General features: G+C 43.4%; 1 protein-coding gene across 2 annotated transcripts in view; it reads left to right on the top strand.

Annotated features, from left to right (window-relative positions):
• The first annotated feature begins 10408 nt into the window (after positions 1 to 10408).
• LOC146813789 (cap-specific mRNA (nucleoside-2'-O-)-methyltransferase 1-like) overlaps positions 10409 to 23621 on the top strand; it is a 944292-nt gene continuing 931079 nt past the window's right edge. Inside the window, exon 1 of one of the 2 annotated variants that reach the window (XM_085610252.1) lies at positions 10409 to 10639. Coding sequence is in view for 1 of the 2 variants with exons in the window: in XM_085610251.1 (XP_085466377.1) it covers positions 11602 to 11620 (19 nt within the window). In the remaining variant the exon portion in view is untranslated. Of the gene's footprint in view, positions 10640 to 11381; positions 11621 to 23621 lie in introns of those variants that run through there. The other variant, XM_085610251.1, reaches the window with a different exon arrangement.

The following is a 23621-nucleotide window of genomic DNA, read 5'->3' as shown; positions in this document are numbered from 1 at the left end:
AGCTGCTGTAGAGCCAGAGAAACCAGGTCAGCAGAGCTGCTTTAGAGGGAGAGAATCAGGTCAGCAGAGCTGCTTTAGAGCCAGAGAACCAGGCCAGCAGAGCTGCTTTAGAGCCAGAGAACCAGGTTAGCAGAGCTGCTTTAGAGCCAGAGAACCAGGTCAGCAGAGCTACTCTAGAGCCAGAGAACCAAATCAGCAGAGCTGCTTTAGAGCCAGAGAACCAGGTCAGTAGAGCTGGTCTAGAGCCTAAGAACCAGGTCAACAGAGCTGCTCTAGAGCCAGAGAACCAGGTCAGCATAGCTGCTGCTGAGCCAGAGAAACCAGGTCAGTAGAGCTGCTTTAGAGGGAGAGAACCAGGTCAGCAGAGCTTCTATAGAGCCAGTGAACCATGTCAGCAGAACTGCTTCAGAGCCATAGAACTGGGTCAACGGAGCTGCTTTAGAGCCAGAGAACCAGGTCAGCAGAGCTGCTGCAGAGCCAGAGAAACCAGGTCAGTAGAGCTGCTTTAGAGGGAGAGAACCAGGTCAGCAGAGCTTCTATAGAGCCAGTGAACCATGTCAGCAGAACTGTTTCAGAGCCATAGAACTGGGTCAACGGAGCTGCTTTAGAGCCAGAGAATCAGGTCTGCAGAGCTGTTGTAGAGCCAGAGGACTAGATCAGCAGAGCTGCTCTGTAGCATAAGAACTAGGTCAGCAGAGCTGCTCTAGAGCCAGAGAACCAGGTCAGCAGACCTGCTGTAGAGCCAGAGAAACCAGGTCAGCAGAGCTGCTTTAGAGAGAGAGAACCAGGTCAGCAGAGCTGCTTTAGAGCCAGAGAACCAGGTCAGCAGAGCTGCTCTAGCTGACACTGACTGACTGACACTGACTGACTGACACTGACTGATTGACACTGACTGACACTGATTGACACTGACTGACACTGACTGACACTGACTGAGTGACACTGATTGACTGACACAGACTGACTGACACTGATTGACTGACACTGACTGACACTGACAGACTGACTGACACTGACTGACTGACATTGACTGACACTGACTGAATACTCTCTACTACTCTACTACTGACTCTCTACTACTCTACTACTCTCTCTCTACTACTCACTCTCTACTACTCACTCTCTACTACTCACTCTCTACTACTCTACTACTCTCTACTACTCACTCTCTACTACTCACTCTCTACTACTCTACTACTCACTCTCTACTACTCACTCGCTACTACTCTCTACTACTCACTCTCTACTACTCACTCTCTACTACTCACGCTCTACTACTCACTCTCTACTACTCTCTACTACTCACTCTACTACTCTCTGCTGCTCTCTAGCACTCACTCTCTACTACTCTACTACTCTCTCTCTACTACTCACTCTCTACTACTCTCTCTCTACTACCCTCTACTACTCTCTACTACTCACTCTCTACTACTCTCTACTACTCATTCTCTACTACTCTCTCTCTACTACTCACTCTCTACTATTCACTCTCTACTACTCACTCTCTACTACTCGCTCTCTACTAATCACTCTCCACTACTCACTCTCTACTACTCGCTCTCTACTACTCTCTACTACTCACTCTCTGCTACTCACTCTCTCCTACTCTCTACTACTCACTCTACTACTCTCTGCTGCTCTCTAGCACTCACTCTCTACTACTCTACTACTCTCTACTACTCGCTCTACTACTCACTCTCTACTATTCTCTACTACTCACTCTACTACTCTCTCCTACTCTCTACCACTCACCCTCTACTACTCTACTACTTACTCTCTACTACTCTCTCTCTACTACTCACTCTCTACTACTCACTCTACTACTCTATACTACTCACTCTGTACTACTCTGTACTACTCACTCTGTACTACTCACTCTCTACTACTCACTCTCTACTACTCTCTACTGTTCACTCTCCACTACTGATTCTCTACTACTCGCTCTCAACTACTCTCTACTACTCACTCTACTACTCACTCTCTACTACTCTACTACTCTCTCTACTTCTCACTCTCTACTACTCACTCTCTACTACTCACTCTCTACTACACACTCTCTACTACTTGCTCTCTGCTACTCGCTCTCTACTACTCTCTAGTACTCACTCTAATACTCACTCTCTACTACTCACTCTCTACTACTCCACTACTCTCTCTCTACTACTCACGCTCTACTACTCCACTACTTTCTACTACTCTCTCTCTACTACTCACTCTCTACTACTCACTCTCTACTACTCTCTCTACCACTCTCTACTACTCACTCTCTACTACTCACTCTCTACTACTCTCTCTCTACTACTCTCTACTACTCACTCTACTACTCACTCTCTACTACTCTCTACTACTCACTCTCTACTATTCACTCTCTACTACTCACTCTCTACTACTCTACTACTCACTACTACTCACTCTCTACTACTCTCTACTACTCACTACTACTCACTCTCTACTACTCTCTACTACTTTCTACTACTCACTCTACTACTCACTCTCTACTACTCTCTACTACTCACTCTCTAATACTTACTCTCTACTACTCACTCTCTACTACTCACTCTACTACTCTCTACTACTCACACTCTGATACTTTCTCTACTACTCTCTACTACTCACGCTCTACTCTCTATTACTCGCTCTCTACTCTCTACCTCTCTACCTCTCTCTCTACTACTCTCTACCTCTACCTCGCTACCTCTACACCTCTACCTATACACCTCTACCTCTCTACCTCTCTGTACATGCACACATATGCACATATATATATGCATATGCATTTATATATATGTATGTGTATATATATATATATATATACATATATAAACATATTAATATAATCTGCATATCTATATAAATATAAATTCATGCAAACATATACATATACATATATGCATACATATGCATGGTATGTATATGAAAGTTTGAAAAACTCTAATACAAGCAAAGCTAAAAAGCCACCTAATTACAAACAGAATTGCTTTAACTTAAACGAGGGCGAGACCTATTGCATTTTCAATGCTTGTTTACTTTGATTCCATCAAGAAGGCATTCAGATGTGTCACACATTTTCCATAAATTCTGAATGGTAGCACTCTAGTTGCTCATTAGATCACTGTAGTAAAGCTACTGCTCACCAGGGAAGTCTGCTGCTGGTATTGAAAGTGCATGTTTCAGTCTGCATGGCAGAATTGTTTAATGAAATAGAAGAGGATTTGAGAAGTCACTCAAAATGTGCCCTAATTTTTCTTTTTTCCTCACTAATCATAATTTCTATGGCAAAATGAACCTCCTCATTGTGTTCCTTTTAAATTAAACTACTCACTCTCTACTACTCACTCGCTACTACTTTCTACTACTCGCTCTCTACTACTCACTTTCTACTACTCTCTAGAACTCTACTACTCTCTACTACTACTCTCTACTACGCACTCTCTACTACTCACTCTCTACTACTCTCTACCACTCACTCTCTACTACTCTACTACTCACTCTCTACTACTCTCTACTACTCTCTCTCTACTACTCACTCTACTACTCTCTACTACTCACTCTCTACTACTCACTCTCGACTACTCCACTACTCTCTACTACTCTCTACTACTCACTCTCTACTACTCACTCTCTACTACTCACTCTCAACTACTCACTACTACTCTCTCTACTACTCACTCTCTACTACTCTCCACTACTCACTCTACTACTCTCTACCACTCACTCTCTCTCTCTACTACTCACTCTCTACTACTCACTCTACTACTCTCTACTACTCTCTGCTACTCACTCTCTACTACTCTCTACTACTCACTCTCTACTACTCACTCTCTACTACTCTCTCTACTACTCACTCTCTACTACTCTCTACTACTCTCTCTCTACTACACACTCTCTACTACTTGCTCTCTACTACTCACTCTACTACTCATTCTCTACTACTCCCTACTACTCACTCTAATACTCTCTCTCTACTACTCTCTACTACTCACTCTCTACTACTCCACTACTCTCTACTAATCACTCTCTACTACTCACTCTCTACTACTCTCTACTACTCACTCTCTACTACTCTCTACTACTCACTCTCTACTACTCTCTCTCTATTACTCACTCTCTACTACTCACTCTCTACTACTCACTCTCTACTACTCACTCTCTACTACTCTCTCTCTACTACTCTCTACTACTCTATACTACTCACTCTCTACTACTCTCTATTACTCTCTACTACTCTCCCTACTACTCTCTACTACTCACTCTACTACTCATTCTCTACTACACATTCTCTACTACTCTCTCTCTGCTACTCAGTCTCCACTACTCACTCTCTACTACTCTCTACTACTCACTCTCTACTACTCTCTACTACTCACTCTCTACTACTCTCTACTACTCACTCTCTACTACTCTCTACTACTCACTCTACTACTCTCTCCTACTCACTCTCTGCTACTCTCTCTACTACTCTCTACTACTCTCTCTCTACTCTCTATTACTCATCCTCTACTCTCTACCTTTCTCTACCTCTTTCTCTACTACTCTCTACCTCTCTACCTCTACCTCTCTACCTCTACGTCTCTACCTCTACACCTCTACCTCTCTACCTCTCTCTACCTCTCTCAACACGCACACATATGCACATATATGCATATGCATTTATATATATGTATGTGTATATATTATCTACTGGCGGTCGCCAGTAGATAGTTATAGTTACAACCTAGTTTCCATAGGAAATCTCAAAATTCTATTTAGAATAACTTTGGCGCCGGTTGACGAATCCTCGCGAAACTTTCAAAACAAATGGGGCGCTCTGTTCAGCTCCTACCCTGAAAGTCTCGGGGTGATTCGTCAAGCGGGGGCTGAGAAAAATGGGGGGTCCCAAAACACGTTTTCCCCATGCATTTTTCCATAGGACCTTTAGTCGCAGCTACAGCCCGAACGGCTGAACAGAATTACGTGAAATTTGGCAGAGAGGTAGCCATAAGGTCAAGGAAGTGCCTTTTGCAGGTCTGGTGTAAATCTGTTCAGTATTTCCTGTGAAAATAGCATTTAAAAGCATATCAATATCTATACGCGCGCACCGTGCGCGCACAGTGCGCGCACCCTGCCGTGCGCGAGCGCAATTCTGATTGGTTGTTAGATGTCGGTAAACATTCGAATCGGTCGAAACCAGGAAGTGTCGGCCGCCATTTTGTCTCTCGTAGTCTGAGGGGGTGAAAAACAAAGGTGGAGAACGTGAAAAGGGGGCAGAGTGGACAGTTCCTGACCCCCTAGCCTTGGTCAGGGGGTCACAGAAGGACCCCCAAGGGAGAAAAAAACATTTTTTTTTTTTTTATCGCGAGGAGCGCGCACGGCACGCACTGCGAACAGTGGGTGCTCGGTGCGCGATGCGCACCGAGCGCCCACTGCGCGCACGGTGCGCGCACGGTGAAAAACCTGAAAAAAAATAAAATAATAAATACATAACTTTGCATTTAAAAAACCATACAAATTCACTGAAAAAACCATAGGTTTCACACATGTTATAGTTACGAATTAGCATTTAAAAAACCTTGCAAATTCACTTAAAAAACCATAGGTTTCACACATGTTATAGTTAGCTGGACATTTCACTCGTAAAAAAACAATGAAATTCCCCCGTTATAGTTAGTGCAGGCAACTATAACTCACGCGACCGCAATCCTCTGCTGATGACGTCAGATATTACATTACTGATGAGATATGTGTCTTTATGAAAAATAAATATTTGTAATATATGTATAGCTAAAGATTAATGGAAGAAGACATGGGTAAATAAGTGTCTAAATACAGTGATTTAATATCTGACGTCATCAGCAGAGGATTGCGGTTGCGTGAGTTATAGTTGCCTGCACTAACTATAACGGGGGAATTTCATTGGTTTTTTACGAGTGAAATGTCCAGCTAACTATAACATGTGTGAAACCTATGGTTTTTTAAGTGAATATATATATATACATACATATATAAACATATATATAATCTGCATATCTATATAAATACAAATATAAATGCATGCATACATATACATATATGCATGTTATGTACATGAAATTTTGAAAAACACTAATAAAAGCAAAGCTACAAAGCCACCTAATTACAAACAGAATTGCCTTAACTTAAACGAGGGCGAGACCTATTGCATTTTCAATGCCTGTTTACTTTGGTTCCATCAAGAAGGCATTCAGATGTGACACATTTGCCATAAATTCTGAATGGTAGCACTCTAGTTCCTCATTAGATCACTGTAGCAAAGCTACTGCTCACCAGGGAAGTCTGCTGCTGGTATTCAAAGTGCATGTTTCAGTCTGCATGTCAGAATTTTTTAATGAAATAGAAGAGGATTTGAGAAGTCAAAATGTGCCCTAAGTTTTCTTTCTGCAGCACTAATCATAATTTCTATGGCAAAATGAACCCCCTCATTTTGTTCCTGTGCAAATTAAATGTTTTAAATGTTACCACTTTATTCCAATCAAGATGGCTTCAGGTGTGCCATACCTTTGTCATAAGTAAGACTGTTAGCGCTCTAGTTGTTCTTTAAAACACTCTGGGATTTCTGTCATTGGGCTATACTTGGGCTACATCTCGGTGATATTTGTGCTACATTTGGGCTCTTTTGTCTCTGGTGGCCATCTTGGGAGACTTGTTATGAAGTTTCCTAATTTCCTCATTTACTGCAGTCTCCTCAGTAGGCATACTGTCAGTTTTTTACTTTGATTCAATGAAGAAGGCATTCAGATGTGTCACACATTTGCTATAAATTCAGAATGTTAGCACTCTAGTTGCTCATTAGATCACTGTAGTAAAGCTACTGCTCACCAGGGAAGTCTGCTGCTGGTTTTGAAAGTGCATGTTTCAGTCTGCATGTCAGAATTCTTAAATGAAATAGAAGAGGATTTGAGAAGTCACTCCAAATGTGCCCTAATTTTTCTTTCTGCAGCACTAATCATACATTCTATGGCAAAATGAACCCTCTCATTTTGTTCCTTTTTAAATTAAATGTTTTAAATGTTACCACTTTATTCCAATCAAGATGGCTTCAGGTGTGCCATACCTTTGTCATAAGTAAGACTGTTAGCGCTCTAGTTGTTCTTTAAAACACTCTGGGATTTCTGTCATTGGGCTATACTTGGGCTACATCTCGGTGATATTTGTGCTACATTTGGGCTCTTTTGTCTCTGGTGGCCATCTTAGGAGACTTGTTATGAAGTTTCCTAATTTCCTCATTTACTGCAGTCTCCTCAGTAGGCATACTGTCAGTTTTTTACTTTGATTCAATGAAGAAGGCATTCAGATGTGTCACACATTTGCTATAAATTCAGAATGTTAGCACTCTAGTTGCTCATTAGATCACTGTAGTAAAGCTACTGCTCACCAGGGAAGTCTGCTGCTGGTTTTGAAAGTGCATGTTTCAGTCTGCATGTCAGAATTCTTAAATGAAATAGAAGAGGATTTGAGAAGTCACTCAAAATGTGCCCTAATTTTTCTTTCTGCAGCACTAATCATACATTCTATGGCAAAATGAACCCTCTCATTTTGTTCCTTTTTAAATTAAATGTTTTAAATGTTACCACTTTATTCCAATCAAGATGGCTTCAGGTGTGCCATACCTTTGTCATAAGTAAGACTATTAGCGCTCTAGCTGTTCTTTGGAACACTCTGGGAAGCTGCAGTAGAACACAAAGGAATCAACTGACAGTCTCTGCCCTTGTTGGATGTACATGTTTTACTGAGAATGTCAGACTTCATTCTCACATGACTGAGAAAGATAATGTGAATTTACTGAAAATATGCTCTCAGTTTAGCTTATAGATCATCTTCCTAACCTCTGTGGGAAAAGCATGTGAAAATAGTTTTCTCTCAAAGATGATTCATGATATCCCAGCAGAAGGCTTTTTCACATGGTAAAATCACCTTAGAACATACCACAATTCCTAAAATGAGTATGGTACCATCAACAAATGATTTATAATGTAACTAAAGTATTAAAACCTTCTATTAACTGCAATGCTTTTTAGTGAGGTGCTATCATGTATATTGGTCCCAAGATGGCTGCCAACACTTCTTGGATGAAGTGCTGACAGCCAAACAGATCTCACAATGAGATGTGTGGTTAGGCTCCGCCCAGATATGTATATGATTTTACTTTTGATTTTCTCAGGAACTACTGAACGGATTTACACCATATATGCAAAAGGCACATGCCTGACCTGAGGACTACCTCTTTGCCAAATTTCAAGTAATTCTGTTCAGCCGTTCGGGCTGTACCTTTGACTACAGGTCCTATGGGAAAATGCATGGGGAAAACGCGTTTTGGGACCCCCCTTTTTTCTCAGCACCCACTTGACGAATCACCCCGAGACTTTCGGGGTAGGAGCTGAGCGGAGCGCCCTATCAGTTTTGAAAATTTCACGAACATAAGTCAACCGGCGCCAAAGTTATTCAAAATAGAATTTTCAGATTTCCTATGGGAACTCGGTCCTAACTATAACTATCTACTGGCGACCGCCAGTAGATAATATATACACACACACATACACATATATATATATATATACACACACACATTCACACATACAGACACACATATATACACACGCACACATATACACACACATGTAAATATACATACACACATATACACACACACAGTATATATACAGTCGATGGCCCCGGCAGTTTTAACCGTAGTCCATTGTGGGCTCTCCCCCATTTTAAATTGGGGCCCCAGCAGACCATCACAATACCCTTCCTTGGACTGAACTCTTGGTGGCTTAAGAGTCCAACCTCTAGCCGATTAGTCCTTGCATGGGCACACCAATGATGTGCACATTCCGTTAGACAACCTCCTCCTCCCTTAAATACAAGCACCATCTGCTCCTCTCCCCCACCCGCTACTGCTAAGCACCCCTCCCACCCTCTCCGAGGCAAACGAATCTAGCAGCAGGCAGGCTGATCCTGCTGCGCACGGCCCTGGCAGCGGGTCCCGCCACGCCCCTGACTGTCCCCGAAGGAAGGGTGCTCTGGGGTGGCCTGCTGGCAGGCGGCAGGTAGAGAGCTGGGAACTGCCCACCCAGCGCCCCGAAGCCACCATCTGCATAGACTGCACTGTCAGGCGTGGGAAGAGGGGCACGGCTGCGCCGGCGCTGCACGGTAACCGCCACATCCTGAAGCCCTCCAGGACCTGTGTCTCGAGTCTGCAGCTTAGTAGTAACCTCTTTGAAGTGCGACTTATTAGCAATGTCTGCATCATAGTACTGCACTGATTCAAAGAGTGCCCACAGTTGCAAACATTCATGTGCACAACAGAAAGTTCTTGAGCTCCGGAGAAACCGTGCCGTTCATGGCATGAGCTGTAAGTTACAAAAAAAAGTATTTGCATAGCCAATAGGTCTCGCTTTTGGGCCCTTATAAGTATTCAGTTATGCAGCATAGTATCCTTGGTGCAACACATCAACGGTTGCATGGCTAAGCACTTATAAGGTCCCAAAGGCGAGACCTATTGGCTATGCCAATGCTTGTTTTTATAAGGAGCTTTCTTCCCTCTTCCAGGTCTGGCGCAGCCCAGATCCACCAATTCCTTGCACCACTGTCTTCGCCCAAACTCTGAACAGTAGCGATTGAGCGGGCCTGTCTTCCCTAGGAGGGACTGGATGGGTTTCTTTCCCGAGGTAATTTTGAAAGAATTTGCGCAAGTGGTACATTTTACCGCACAATGTCCACCTACATTTGTTAACAAGCATTTGCAATGCAATAGGTCTTGCATCTACTGAAGTTTCAGCTACTGGCATTGAAAATGACAATCCCTTTTATTTATGTTTTAAAAACCAAAACATAAATAAAAGGCATTGTCATTTACAATGCCAATAGCTAAAAGTCACATAAATGCGAGACCTTTTGCATTGCAAATGCTTGTTTTTTCTTAGTGAAGAGCTAAAGGGGAAAAATGTGTCACAGAGGACACGGATTAAGCAGGCATTCCCGGCCTGTATGCAGACTCAACTTGCTCTGCTGCAGCCACTCCCACTTGTTGATGTAGGCACTAGCAGTACAGACCCTAACACTCCCAGATGTAGGCACAGTCAGTCTTAGGGCACCTCCAGCCCCCCCCAGAATAGCTGCCGATCGTCCCAGGTGAGCTCTGGATATTATCAGCTCTGCTGCTGACAGCCCTGCTTTACAGACGGACAATTCAGCTCTGCTGCGCACATTATCCCAGCACATGCTACAGACACTGTGGTCTGTGGCTGCTGGCCAGAAACATCCACAGTCCGCTGTAAACACTCCCAGATCAGCCAATGACTTTCCGACTTCAGCGCTGTGCACGTGCAGCCGCCAGTGAAAGTGGGAGGGTCTGTAAGGAAAGAGAAGGGGAAGCAGACCCTCCCACTTCACCAACTGGAAGATATGAAACGAAACTTAACTGACGGCCACACACGGCTCAGCTCCAGAGTCCAGGGCGGCCCGTACCAACACGGGCGGGGCGGGCAGTGAGTGCCAGGAGACACATCAAACATCCACAACGATCTCCGCTGAATCTCGTCAGACCAAGGCTGTAAAGCAGACGAGAACCGCGACCAACAGGCTCCTGGAAAAATACGGAGGGTTTCAAATTAAGTACCAGGTAACACTTCTCTTTTTGAAAGTGGTGATGGGGATAGATATTCCGGACGTGCGCAGCTGCTCAACTAGCTACTCTTCGACTTTTTATTTTTCGATAGTGATATTTGATGTCACCAATGATGTAATCGATTATGTAATACATAACATTGGGTGAAGTCATTATCATCCCATTGGGAGTAAGAATTGGACAGGTAACCATAACTTTGCAATTTTAGTATGTTTTCTGTTTTGTTTCTTGACAATAATTTGATTTAAAAAAAATTAGGCAAATATATACGATAACATCTCCTAAACTGAGTCCCTTCATTTGCATGTATTCCTGCCATGAACGAGCCTTCCTTGTGACCAGACTGGCAAACGTAATTATTCCTCTCTTGCCAGCTGGTCTTTTCAGGAACGATACCAGACAGATCGCTGCACCTGTCTGCTTTCTTAAAACAACATGTAATAGAGAATGTATCTGACCGCCAGCATGTTAAGAGTACCTTACTTGAGAATGTATCCACCCATAAAATGCCAAGTTAAAACAACGTACACTTAAACTTGGTACTTTCATTGACTTAAATGAAAATTGTCTCTGGGGCATGCCTAGTAGTTTGGTTCTGAGGAAGTTGTTGAATGTATTGTAACTAGCTTCTGGGCACAAACCATGATTGATCGTGCTCCACCCTAATCTTTATTCCGTGGGTAGTAACGAAAGACTTGTAAAACCTCGCATTGATTGAATGCAATTTAATTTTCAGCCTCCTCCCTTGTGACTTTTTTGTTGCGTGGCCAAGCACAATCTACCCTGGACCTTCTTCGTTACAAACTACACCACCAATTCAAGGTCACCTTCCAGCCCCACGTCCGCACCACTTTTCTCCACAGTACACTCCATCCCCTTTCCCGTCATCAGAAATATGGAACAAAATATACAAATCCTGAGCATACTGGTCAGGTTTGGGTACATGAATATGAACTATGCCTACTGAGTTAGCTGGTAGGTATAAATAAAAGATTGGCAGGATTGGATTGGGGCAGGCACCTTAGGTAAAGTCAAGTAGCATGCAAACATGTACATTTCTGCTGTCTGTTTATACGTGCTCTGTTTGTGAGATAAGCTTGCAGTGCTGTTGTACCTGTTACCTCTCCTTACTGCCTTACTGAAGCTTGAAAAAACCTCTTCAGTTTACATAAATAATTGGATCCTTTGTAATCCCATCGCTATTTAATCAGATGGCACTGTACTGGGTGAGGGCAATTTACACAAAATTGCAGCATTTTTTTGCTATAAAGTACACATATTTGGCTATCTTTTTTTTTAGTTTAAAAAGCTTTATTGAATATAATAAACCAAGTAAAACATCAGTATAAAATAACATCATTAGGCAGTGATGCAAGACAGTAAAAGCAATTATATTCTGACAAAGCATAGGAAATGCCTAACGGAGATAACGGATGTACTAAGGGAAAAAGCTTTTATCTTTTATTTTTGAAAGGAATAATGTTTGATAGGCGCAGGGAGGAAAAAAAGGAAGACCGGGGAGGAAAGGGAAAGGAAGGGAGGGGATAAATTAATCAGTTATAGGCTAAAATATCTTGTAAGACAACCTAAATAAAAGTTCTATATGAATGAAAAATAAAAAAAGCTAAATAACACCTAAGTTTAAAAAAAAAAAGGATACAACAGCAAGATAATCATGGGGCAAATCGAGAAAGAAAATCAAAAGAGGTACATTAGTAGCAAAAGCACGATCAAGTCTATGGTGATGACACAGTAAATTCCACCAGGCATTATACGAAATCTTTGAATTGTCTTTCCAGTTCGTGGTAATTATCTGCAGAGAGATAGCAATATAAAGATCTATAAACTTGCGCGCATTACCATGAACATTCCAAATAGGTGAGACGCCACCCAGAAAGATATGGACAATCTCAAAAGGGTGGTCATTCAATTTTAACCAGATGCGCGACCAAAGAGATTTACATAGCGGGCAGTGAAAGAACATGTGAAAAAAGTCACTATTGGTGTGGGGACAGGACCAACATTTTTTGGAGTCAGACAATTTGAAATTATGTAAGTCTGATGGAGTAAAAAAAAGTCTATTATAAAAAAAATACAAAGTCTGTGTAGTACTAGCTGAACGGGAGACCCTGTGAATTTTAGACCATACAGCATTCCAAACCTGAAGGGGAAACTCTTGAACTAGATCCTTTTCCCAAGAAAGTTCAAGTTTGGATTTGGTTCTTTCAACAAGGGGGCTAGAGAGTAACTTATAAATAGCAGCAGCTCTAAGAGAAATAGAGAAGTCTGGCATTGACAGGGAAGGGCTTGTGTCAGTAAGAGAAAGAGAAGTGACTTGAGAGATAATGAGGTTTAAGGAGTTTTTGAGCGGGCTGTATTGAGAAGAGTGTGAATTGGAAAGATGAAAGGAGGCGCTGAGAGCCGCAAAATCTTGCAAGGAGTTGTTGACCAGAAGGTGCTTAGAGGTAATAATACCTTTGTCAATCCATTCTTTCCAAAAAAGTGCTCTGTTATTGATCTTTAAGGACTTGTTATACCAGATTGGAGTTGAGGAAAGAAACTCTGACTGCGAAAGAAAGGAGCGAAACAGTGAGAGAACAAGAGCTCTAGAATGCCTAAAGACAGGGGTAAGAAAACGCTGCGGAGGCTGAGACAAGCGAGTAGCCGTCCTGAAGGAAAAAGGCGAGAGTTGCGCAAGCTCTATAGAGCTCCAGGCTGTCAAAGGAGGATCAGGTGAGTCAGATAAAAAGGGCCAGATTTGTTTTAAAGTAAAGGCAGAGTGAAAACGAGTAAGATTGGGAAAATTGACTCCACCAAAATCTTTGGGTTGTTGAAGACGGGAAATGGAGATCCTAGCTTTACGATTATTCCATAAAAATGAGGAAAAGATACGATTTATAGTTTTAAAAAAAATAGAGTGGTAGGGAAATCGGAAGCATAGAAAGATGAAAATTTACAATGGGGAGGAGCATCATCTTAATAGTGGCAAGCCTCCCCCACCAAGACAAAAAAAGCGGAGACCAATTATTGATAAGGGAGGAAAGCTTCTTAACAATATCTATCTGATTAAGCTTAATGGTTTCTCTAATGGTATTAGCGTAAAGAATACCAAGGCATTTAATACTACCGGAGTTCCATTCAAAACCAGAGCCATGAAACATGTAGGGAAGGCAAAATTTGTTAAGTGGCAAAACCTCTGACTTGTCTATGTTAAGTTTATACCCAGAAACCAGAGAGTACTCATTCAATAGAGAAAAGAGTGAAGGTAAAGATGTAGTTGGCTTGGAGATATAAAGTAAAATATCGTCAGCGTACGCAGTAAACTTAATATCAATGTTCTGAAATTTGAAGCCAGTCTATGATGGTGAACGCCGAATTTTTTCCAAAAAGGGTTCTAACGCAAGAATGAAAAGAAGAGGAGAAAGAGGACAACGCTGTCTGGTGCCTCTATGAAGAGAGAAATAAGGAGATTGAGAACCGTTAACCCAAATAGAAGTGGAGGGGGCAGAATATAGTAATTGAATATATCGAATAATGGTAGGACTAAAACCATGCCACCTCAATGCACCAAACATGAAGTCCCAACACACTCTATCAAATGCTTTTTCAGCGTCTAGTGTAATAGCAGCGACTGGGGAGTCCATCTTTGAGGCAAGGTGAATGATATTGAGGAAGGTTCTCGAGTTGTCAGTAATGGATCTACCCTTGACAAAGCCTGATTGATAAATGTTGGTAAGGTTAGGGATGATTAAGTTAATACGAGAGGCTAGAACTTTAGCATCAATTTTACAATCAGTATTAATTAAAGAAATAGGTCGGTAGTTTTTACAAAGGGAAGGATCTTTGTCTTTTTTGGGGATCAAGCACAACATTGCCTGTGTAAAGGAACCTTTGGATTCTCCTTGGGCAAGAAAGTAGGCAAACAAGGAAAGTAGATGCGGTAAAAGGATATCCTTAAAATGCAAATAAAAACGAACTGTGAACACATCAGGGCCAGGTGTTTTATCTTTAGGGAGAAGAGTAATAGCGTTGAGTACTTCTTTTTCCGAGAGGGGGACATCAAGGGAAGAAAGATCAGGTAAACTGTCTGAGGATCTAGGTAGAGACTGAAAAAAAACATCAATTTGATCCTGAGAGGGGACAGATTCAGGGGTGTAAAGTGTAGAGTAGTATTGGACAAAACAATCGAGGATTTTGTCGTCAGTGTAATGGTGGTTTCCGAGTGAGTCAGCAATGGATATTATTTTGGATTTTTGTTTTTTGATTTTGAGATAATTGGCGAGAGATTTGCCAGCTTTATTGCGACCCCCTATAAACGTTGTCATGAAAATTAAGGAGGTTATTACAAGCGGAATCCCAGGAGTGTTTGTTATATTGCATTTTAGCCTTAATAAGAGAAGCAAGTGCTTCCGAGGAGTTTGTGGTAAAATAAAGATGCTCCAGATCTTTAATTTGTTTAAGAGTTTGAACCGAGGCAGATAGAGCTTTTTTCTTTTTTCGGGATACAAAGTCAATAATGAATCCTCGGGAAGTGGCCTTAAAAGCATCCCAAATAAAATGAAATTGGGAAGTAGAGTGAAGATTATTTGTGAAGAAATCCGCTGCAAAAAGCTTAAATTGTTCAGTAAACTATGAGTCAAGGAGGAGTGAATTATTGAAGCGCCAATGCCTAGAAGTGCGAGTAGGCGAAGGAAAGTCCATATCTACTATGACAGGGGCGTGGTCCGATATTAGAATGGAACCTATTTCTGAATTAGTCATGAATTGAAGGATGTGTTGGGTAAGAAAAATATAATCAATACGGGAATGTGAAGCATGGACTGGAGAGAAAAAGGAAAATTCTAAAGTGTCAGGGTGGGAAAGTCTCCATGAATCTATAAGACCTCTGGATGAGATGGCCCTAAAAAAGGATTTTTGCATCTTGTTAGGTATATATCTGGTGAGTGATTTACGGTCCAGAAAAGGGTCCATAAGTTGGTTACAATCACCCCCCACAATCAAATCTTCAGTCGCATGAGAAGAAAGAAACATGGAGAAGTCATTCCAAAAGGTTAAATCAACACCATTAGGGCCATAAACATTACAAAAAGAAAGTTTCGTATTATTAACAGTAACATCTACAGACAACCATCTACCAGTTATCATGAAACTCATTCAGCAACTGAACAGCCAACGATTTATGAAATAGAATATTTACACCATTTTTGCTATTTACTGCCGGAGAGCAGAAGGCCTCCCCAACCCATTGCCTACGTAAGGAAGACAAATCCTGTGAGTTAAGATGAGTTTCTTGTAACAACGCAACATGACATTTCAGACGTGCTAAGTGAGATAAAACACGCTGCTTTTTAACAGGATTACGAATACCTTTAACATTCCAAGAAATGACACGAAGACCATTCAATTTTGGATGTAAAATAGATATAGGCAGAAGGGGGTAGAGAAATTAAAGCAGAATGAAAAAAGAGAAAAAAAAAGGGAAGAGAAAATGTTGAGAAGATATAAATGTCAGAGAAAAATCAAAGCCGAGGAGAACAAAACATGTGCCCACTACGGGAAAGGAGACATAAATAGGGGAAGAGAACAATGGAGTACCATAAACAGCAGTAAGAAAGAAGAGAATAAGGGATAGAATAACTATTGTACAGGTTGCCAAGAAGGTAGAGAAGAAAAGGATAAAAAGGAAGGGGGAGGAGGGAAAGAAGATAAGCAAAAGGAAAAGAAGGGGAAAGAGAGAGGGAAAAAAGAGAAAAGAGACTAAGGGGGAATCAAAACCCCCAGAGAGTAGCAGAGAAAAGATGGCAAAAAGCCAAGGGGCTTTAGCCATGAAACACAACCCAACAAAAAACATTAATGTGGGAGTGGGGCAGCGAAGAGCAAGATAGCCGAACTTGGAGGAGACAACAATAAAGAGCAGGCTAACATACGAAAAAAACAGAAGACAAACTATGCAATGGAGAACAGAACATAAGGCGACCGAATAAAACAAACGAAGGAACTTATCAAACAGCTAGGGAGAAGAAAACAGCGTCAGGGTAAAACACACATCATAAACAACAAGGAAACAAGAATGGTGGTCTTGACAACAACACCGAGAGGGGAAGACCTGCAAGACAAAAAAAAGATGGAATGAACAAGAAAAAAAGAATACAGGAACTAATCTATACATATTAAAGTAGGATAAAACAGGAGACAATACTGCAAACATAAAAAAAGTAGAACAATTAGGGTTTGCTCAGTTCCATAAGTTCTCCTTTGTGTGTATGAATGAACTTCTTTAGGTCTGCAGGGTCTTCAAAACTGTAGGTTCTATCTTTGTAGGTAACCTTGAAAAAACAGGGATGAATCAGACCATAACGTGCGTTCATGGATCTCAGCGCAGGGCGAAGGTCCAAAAATTCCTTCCGACGAGAAGCAGTAGGTTTGGAGACATCCTGAGTGAAAAAGACTTTGTGGCCAGACCAAATTATTTGCTTGCGCTGCTTGGCAGCTTGGAGAATCATCATGAGGTCTGAATAGAGGAGGAAATAGGCGATGATTCCCCGGGGTTTAGATGTAGAGGAGGTATTCCTTGGCCGCAGACGATGAGCGCGTTGTATGTTGAAGTCTGAAGATTTCGGGAGGCCAACAATTTGAAGAACTTGAGTTTTCAAAAAATGGATCATGTCTGTCCCCTCAGAACTCTCCGGAATACCATAAATGCGGAGATTATTGCGCCTGTTGCGATTTTCTAAATCTTCTGTGACTCTCTTGAGCTGGGATATTTCCTTAGTGAGTGTGTCAACTCTTGCGACCACATCCTGAGCATCACTAATCCTCTGCTCTACATCAGAAAGTCTCGTATCTAGACTATACCATTTCTCATCCAGCCTCTGAAGGGTAGTAACAGTGTCCATCATAAAAGGGCGGATGAGGCGCAATTCCTCCATGATGTCCTCAAGAGTAAGAGGTAACGGAGACTTATTTGGGGAGGGCGGATCTTTCTTGGTCCGCTTAACTGACGAAGAGTTAGAATCTTTACGACCCCCCGAGGAACCTGCATGAGATTTACTTGAATGCGCAACCTCCATGGTAACGGTGTCGCAGCAGAGGATGGCAGACGACAACAGCTGGCAGCACAGCAACAAAGGTGAAGCCACAGCAGTGAGAGTGAGTATGGCGCAAGAAAATAATAAGCCTCAGCAAAGCACAACGCTGGATAACGCAAAACCTCCTCAAAACAAGCAGGAACAACTGAGTGAGGCTCCTCACAAGATAGCAGCTCCGTCACGCTGCGTCGTGCACACACCATATAAAGGGGCCAAGACACTGTAAAATTTTAGGGAAAATATTGGCAGAAAGATACTCCCGGGTGATACGTCCACTAGTACACGCTGACCAATGCGGATTTGTTCCGGGCAGGAACACCTCCCAGAACATACGACGTCTGTTCCATATCCAGGATCAGATTGGTGACCGCTACCCCAGAGCGGCGTGTCTGATCTTGGATCCCGAGAAGGCCTTCGATACCCTGACGTGGCAGTACCTGTTCTCGGTTCTCCAGTGTGCTGGCCTTGGCCCCAAGCTAGTAGCCTACACCCGCCTTCTGTACACCAAACTCACTTCCCGAATCCGCATTGGGCGTCGTATTTCTTCGGCATTCACAATACACAGGGGTACCAGACAGGGCTGCCCCCTCTCGCCCCTATTATTCGCGCTGGCTGTAGAGCCCCTGGCTATCCGTCTCCATGGGGAGGGGCAGGACTGGGGCATACCGCTCGCGGACACTACACACTGTGTCTCACTGTATGCCGACGATCTCCTCCTGTATATACGGGACATCACCGCGGATCTCACTTCACTCGGGATCACCTTGACCGAGTTCGCAGAAGCTTCAGGCTTAAAGGTGAACTGGGAGAAATCTGTGGTGTACCCCCTACACCCCGACTCTACCCCTCGGGAGGTATGGATTGGTGATCAGAGACTCAATTGGACGGCGGAAGCCCCTCGCTATCTAGGGATTCGCCTATATCGCTCACATCTTCGAGGGTAACCATCGTAGGACACTTGCCTCTATACGTTCCACCATCGGGTTTTGGCGGAACCTTCCGCTGGCCCCGATTGGCCGAGTAGCCCTAGCGAAAATGGTTTTGGTCCCGCGTCTCCTCTATTTTTTCACTAATCTTCCAGTGATACCGCCTCGCTCTTTCTTCAAAGATTTGGACACCCTCCTCGGATCCCTAATATGGGGCAAGGGGCGACATAGAATCGCACTGGCAAAACTGAAATTACCCACAACACAAGGAGGTCTTGCAGCCCCTTCGTTCGAAGCCTATTTCCTAGCGGCGCAGCTCCAATGGCTCTCCTATTGGACAGCTGACAGGCACACGTCCGAAACATACACGACCGCGGGTCGGATAACGACACCGGAATTATGCCGTTTGCTTGTGCCGGGATCCTGCCCAGCGGGGACCTACCCCCTCCAGGTGGAGGTGGCCCGGGGGTGCATCCGACGCATACACCGACTCGCGCCAGACAGGCCCCCGTATTCACCGTTGCTTCCACTAGTGGGCTGGCCCAAAAGCACCCAGTTCTTTACCCCTGCCATGCTTCGGGAGTGGACATCTAGGGAGGTCACCGAGGCAGAAATACTGTTCGCGGAGGCACACCTTCGGCCATTCCAGCAACTCATTGATGACTATGATCTCTCCCCAGGGCAATTCTTGAGGCATCGTCAGCTCCTCAGCCATTTTCGACCATACTATGATCCCACACATCCAGTCCTTTACATGATACTGCGAATGGGACGGGGCCGTCATCTCACCACCTGGCTGTACAAGTCCATCCGGGAGTTGACACCCCCATCGCTGGCCGTTTACGGACTCTTTGGGAGGAGGAGGTGGGACGGGCGTTTCACGACACTGAGTGGGAAAGGGCACTCGAATTCCCCAAAAAGGTGTCTAGGAATGCCCGTTTCAAAAACATACAATATTACATTCTACATAGGGCCTACTTGACACCAGCACGCCTGCAGCGTTTTTATCCCGCTACGGTCTCCCTCTGTCCCCGCTGTCAGGCGCAAGACGCAGATTTTCTCCATATGTTTTGGTCGTGCCCGGATATTCAGATCTACTGGTCAACTATCCACGGGACCCTCCGAGATCTTACGGGGTTGCCTCATCTAGATACATGGGAGTACTGCGCGCTGGGAATAATGGGCCGGAAGAAACGGCCCATACGATTTGTCTCCTTAGCACACCTCCTGGCTAAACGATGCATAGCTATGCATTGGCGTTCCCCCACGGGCCCCCCGCTGGCGGCATGGAGGGGGGCGGTACTCAAGTGGTCCGCGGCTGAGGAGGATGCCCTGCGAGAGGAGGAAGCGAAGGGCATACGTAAAACCCCGATTTCCCTGGAGTGGGCGCTGTTGATGCATCAGTTTAAACAGCCCCAGCCCTTAGCTGATCAGGGCGCGCTCGCGACCATCCCTACTGCCACGCAGCCATGCGCGACACAAACCCACTCGGATGACGCTCCCCCCTAATACCCCACGCCCACCCTGGAGTGACTACGTTCCTATCCCCGCTACTCCGGGGCCTGCACCTATACCGTATGTCCGCCTGCATAGTCGTACCCCGGCCAGGGGTTCCCACTGTGTTGTTTCACCAGTTACCTAACGGACCACATGTGATATGGTCTGGCTGCCCCCTCACTGATAGTCCATGACTGCCCCTAGTTTGCTCTCCCCCTCCCTGGTTTGTTTCTTCATATGGCAAACACCTGTTTCATTGCATAGAATTGCAGTAAAGATACTTATAAAGGTCAAGATGGATATCACCTGACTGGAAAAATGTACTTAATGACGCTGCGATCCAATACTGAAATGTAACAACTGTACTAACAAATGCCAATAAAAACAAGTTTAAAAAAAAAAAGGGGCCAAGACGAATTTTTCTACTGGGCAGCGCAACACACTCTCAAAGCCGTTTAATCATCACGAATATTCAAGGAAGTGTCATAGTAAGTGCACATCTAGTCAGAAAAAAAAACAGAAAGCCATATGGAGAAGGACGCCGTTTCATATACTGTTCAGCTTAGATGTTGTAGGAAAACACAGCATGTGGACACATGAAAATCTCCTCAGGAATATCAGCACTTCATACAGTCATTAATAAAAAATAATCCTCTCCATAACCACTGCTCAAATATCGGCTGAAGGTATTACCTTTCTTTTGTGAGGCGCCATGACCAGGATAAAAAATAATGCTTCAGACACATTCAGGCAAGATGTTCCGTATGTCCTCGCATCCTGCACTTGCTAGGAAGGTATTGTCACCTCAATGCACCCGTGTGCCTCGCGCCGCCGCCATCTTAGAGCGACGCGCCTGAGGAGAACACGAATGCGGCTCGAAAATGGCAAAAAAGGCACTCTATGAGCGCCGCAACGACTCCTCCGTGATCTCAGTGCATTCCGCCACCGAAAATCCGACAAGGGAGCCGGCTCACGAAGACTCCGAGCTCCGAAGTCCGGACATCGTCCCGGAAGTGCGCCGGAACTCAGAAATAGGCGGCCATCTTGGCTGTGCACAAGCCACGCCCCCATATTTGGCTATCTTTAAACATTTATGCATCGTACATATGAACAGAAACATACAAGGGTGGAAAAAGTAAGCCAACATTTAGAACACATTCTTTTATTAATTGTCTAATAACAACGGATAATACAGTACAGTCTAGAAGGGGAAATAATATACTGCATGCTGACCCCAGCAGATATAGTAGAAAATCAACAAACGCATATGCAAAGCAAAGTACTAAAGAGAATAATAATGTTATGTGTGGCCCTCATTTTTTACCTCTATCATTTATTTCAGTTTCTGAAACTGTTAACTCGCTGCTTTGACATAGCAACATTTGATAGCCAAGCGTGTTATCCACTGTTGATGCGTCACTCATAAAGGCCTTCCAGGCCAAGCTGACAGGACTCTCGGAGAGCCTGTCAGCACAGGGCAGCGCTGCCTGTCTGCTTTAAATGAAATCAGAAAGTGCAGCTGCACGAATGGGAAGGAAGGCAGGGAATGTGCTAGATGTTGGTCAAGGGTGGGACAGGGATATATAGGCCGGTGTTATTTCTGGCTCCTCCATTACTGCTCTGCCACTGCATATAAATTGAAAGCAGGGGCAGATTTTGTGGACCATATATAACATTCACACTCGTTGTCTATTTCATGTCACTCCGAACCTCTCAGTGAAAGATATCTTAATAATTCACCATTCCTCATCTATATACTATATTATATAATACCCGAAAAAACGTAGCCTTACTACTCAGAGCATGAACTATGATGTTACTATTTATAGTGCACAAGAAACCAATCCTGTTCTTCCCATTTGGTTTCATAATTTTACAAACATATTTCCACTGCGTCATCAAACCGACTGTTGCTTCTCTATGTGAATACATTCCCTGAAATCCAGAACAGTCAACCATTTCCTGAATTTGGATATCAACACAATTGTAATTTATTCTACTAGATAAAGTTTATCTTCTGTCTGTTCACTCGGGAACCATCTTTACCTCTACAACTTTCTTTGTCTGGCAGTTCTGTTTTTTAAATCACAAAACCTTTATCCTTCCCTAACCCATTAACCATTACCATATTGCTCCATAAAAAAGATAATCCCAAAACTCATGAATACTTTATATTCTATGAGTTAATGTAATTTCTTGCACCTATGTACTCAATTTTTAGCAATAACCTGACCTCACTTAAGGAGATGTAATTTTGATATTTTCCGAGTGCACCAGTACAATTGCATGAGTGTTTTCTGTTGCATTAGTCACAAACCTGGGCTAACACATTCCCTAATGGACCACTCTGTCAAACTTCGTTTAAGTAAAGATAGCAAAACCTCAGCAATAGCAAAATGAGTTGCAAGCTCCTTCCTAAATCAGAAAAGCGCCAAGGTGCCAAAAGCAGAAATGAGAGATTGCCATTGAAAAAGCTGAACATCATGTTTAAATGTTGCACATACAAGGGATGACTGATCTCAACAGATTCTTGCTCACGGAGCCTGAGGTTCCCTGTATCACCAGTTTGTTTCAGGTTTAGAAGCTCGCTGAAGATGTGTCAATTTTAAGTATGGTTTCTCAACTTTAAATATTCAATGTGTTGGGATGGGTGATTACAATGTCAATGAATGTCATGATATGTGCAGGACCGACAATAGCAATATCAGTAAATACAATGTCAACGTATGCCACCGCTTGTACCCTCACAATGCCTGTCAATGCAGTGCCAATGTATACCGTAGCTTTTGCCCTCACAGCAGCGCCAACATCAGCAATAACGATACCACTGAATTCCGTGATCCACGCTCATACAATATTATTATTGTTGTGAATAAGGACCATGTCCTCGTTCGTTCAGACGAGAGCAAACCTAATCTCTTTAATACCAGTACAAACTAAATCAATGTACAATATGACAACTGTCTGCGTAATGATGATAATGCCGATAAAAATGATACCAGTGGCTCGTAGGGAGGACCTACCCGGCATCCATAAATTTACCCTAGCTCCTCAGTGGGATACAATGGTTTCCAAACTTCAGGAGGTGCTCACTAACGTGGGGGACTCGAATGCTTTATCTGGGGCCGGCACTCGGGATCCATCCCTCACTGATAGAGGCGTAGAGTAGTGCTGCCCTCCAGATTGCTTTAACTCTCCTGTTTCAAAACTCCATCACCTCTGGACCCTGGCAGCTCTGGCCCCCCGGCTACACTAGATGGGGCAGCAGGTCTTAAGCAACTCCAGTTTCCCTTCCTTGGCTTATGTTGTCCTCATTTTGTTGTACCCTATGTCCCCAGTTGAGTTCGGACTGCACTATATTTGGTCCGTTTACATGTCACCCGCTGGTGCGACTCATCAGCACTGATCCGCTCTGTCTAGGTGTATTGACCCATGACTTTATGTGATTGCGGTGAACTACTCGCC

This window comes from Triturus cristatus, chromosome 6, assembly GCF_964204655.1.
Source record: "Triturus cristatus chromosome 6, aTriCri1.1, whole genome shotgun sequence".
Lineage (NCBI taxonomy): Eukaryota > Metazoa > Chordata > Amphibia > Caudata > Salamandridae > Triturus > Triturus cristatus.
This window is presented reverse-complemented; position numbering and strand designations above follow the sequence as displayed.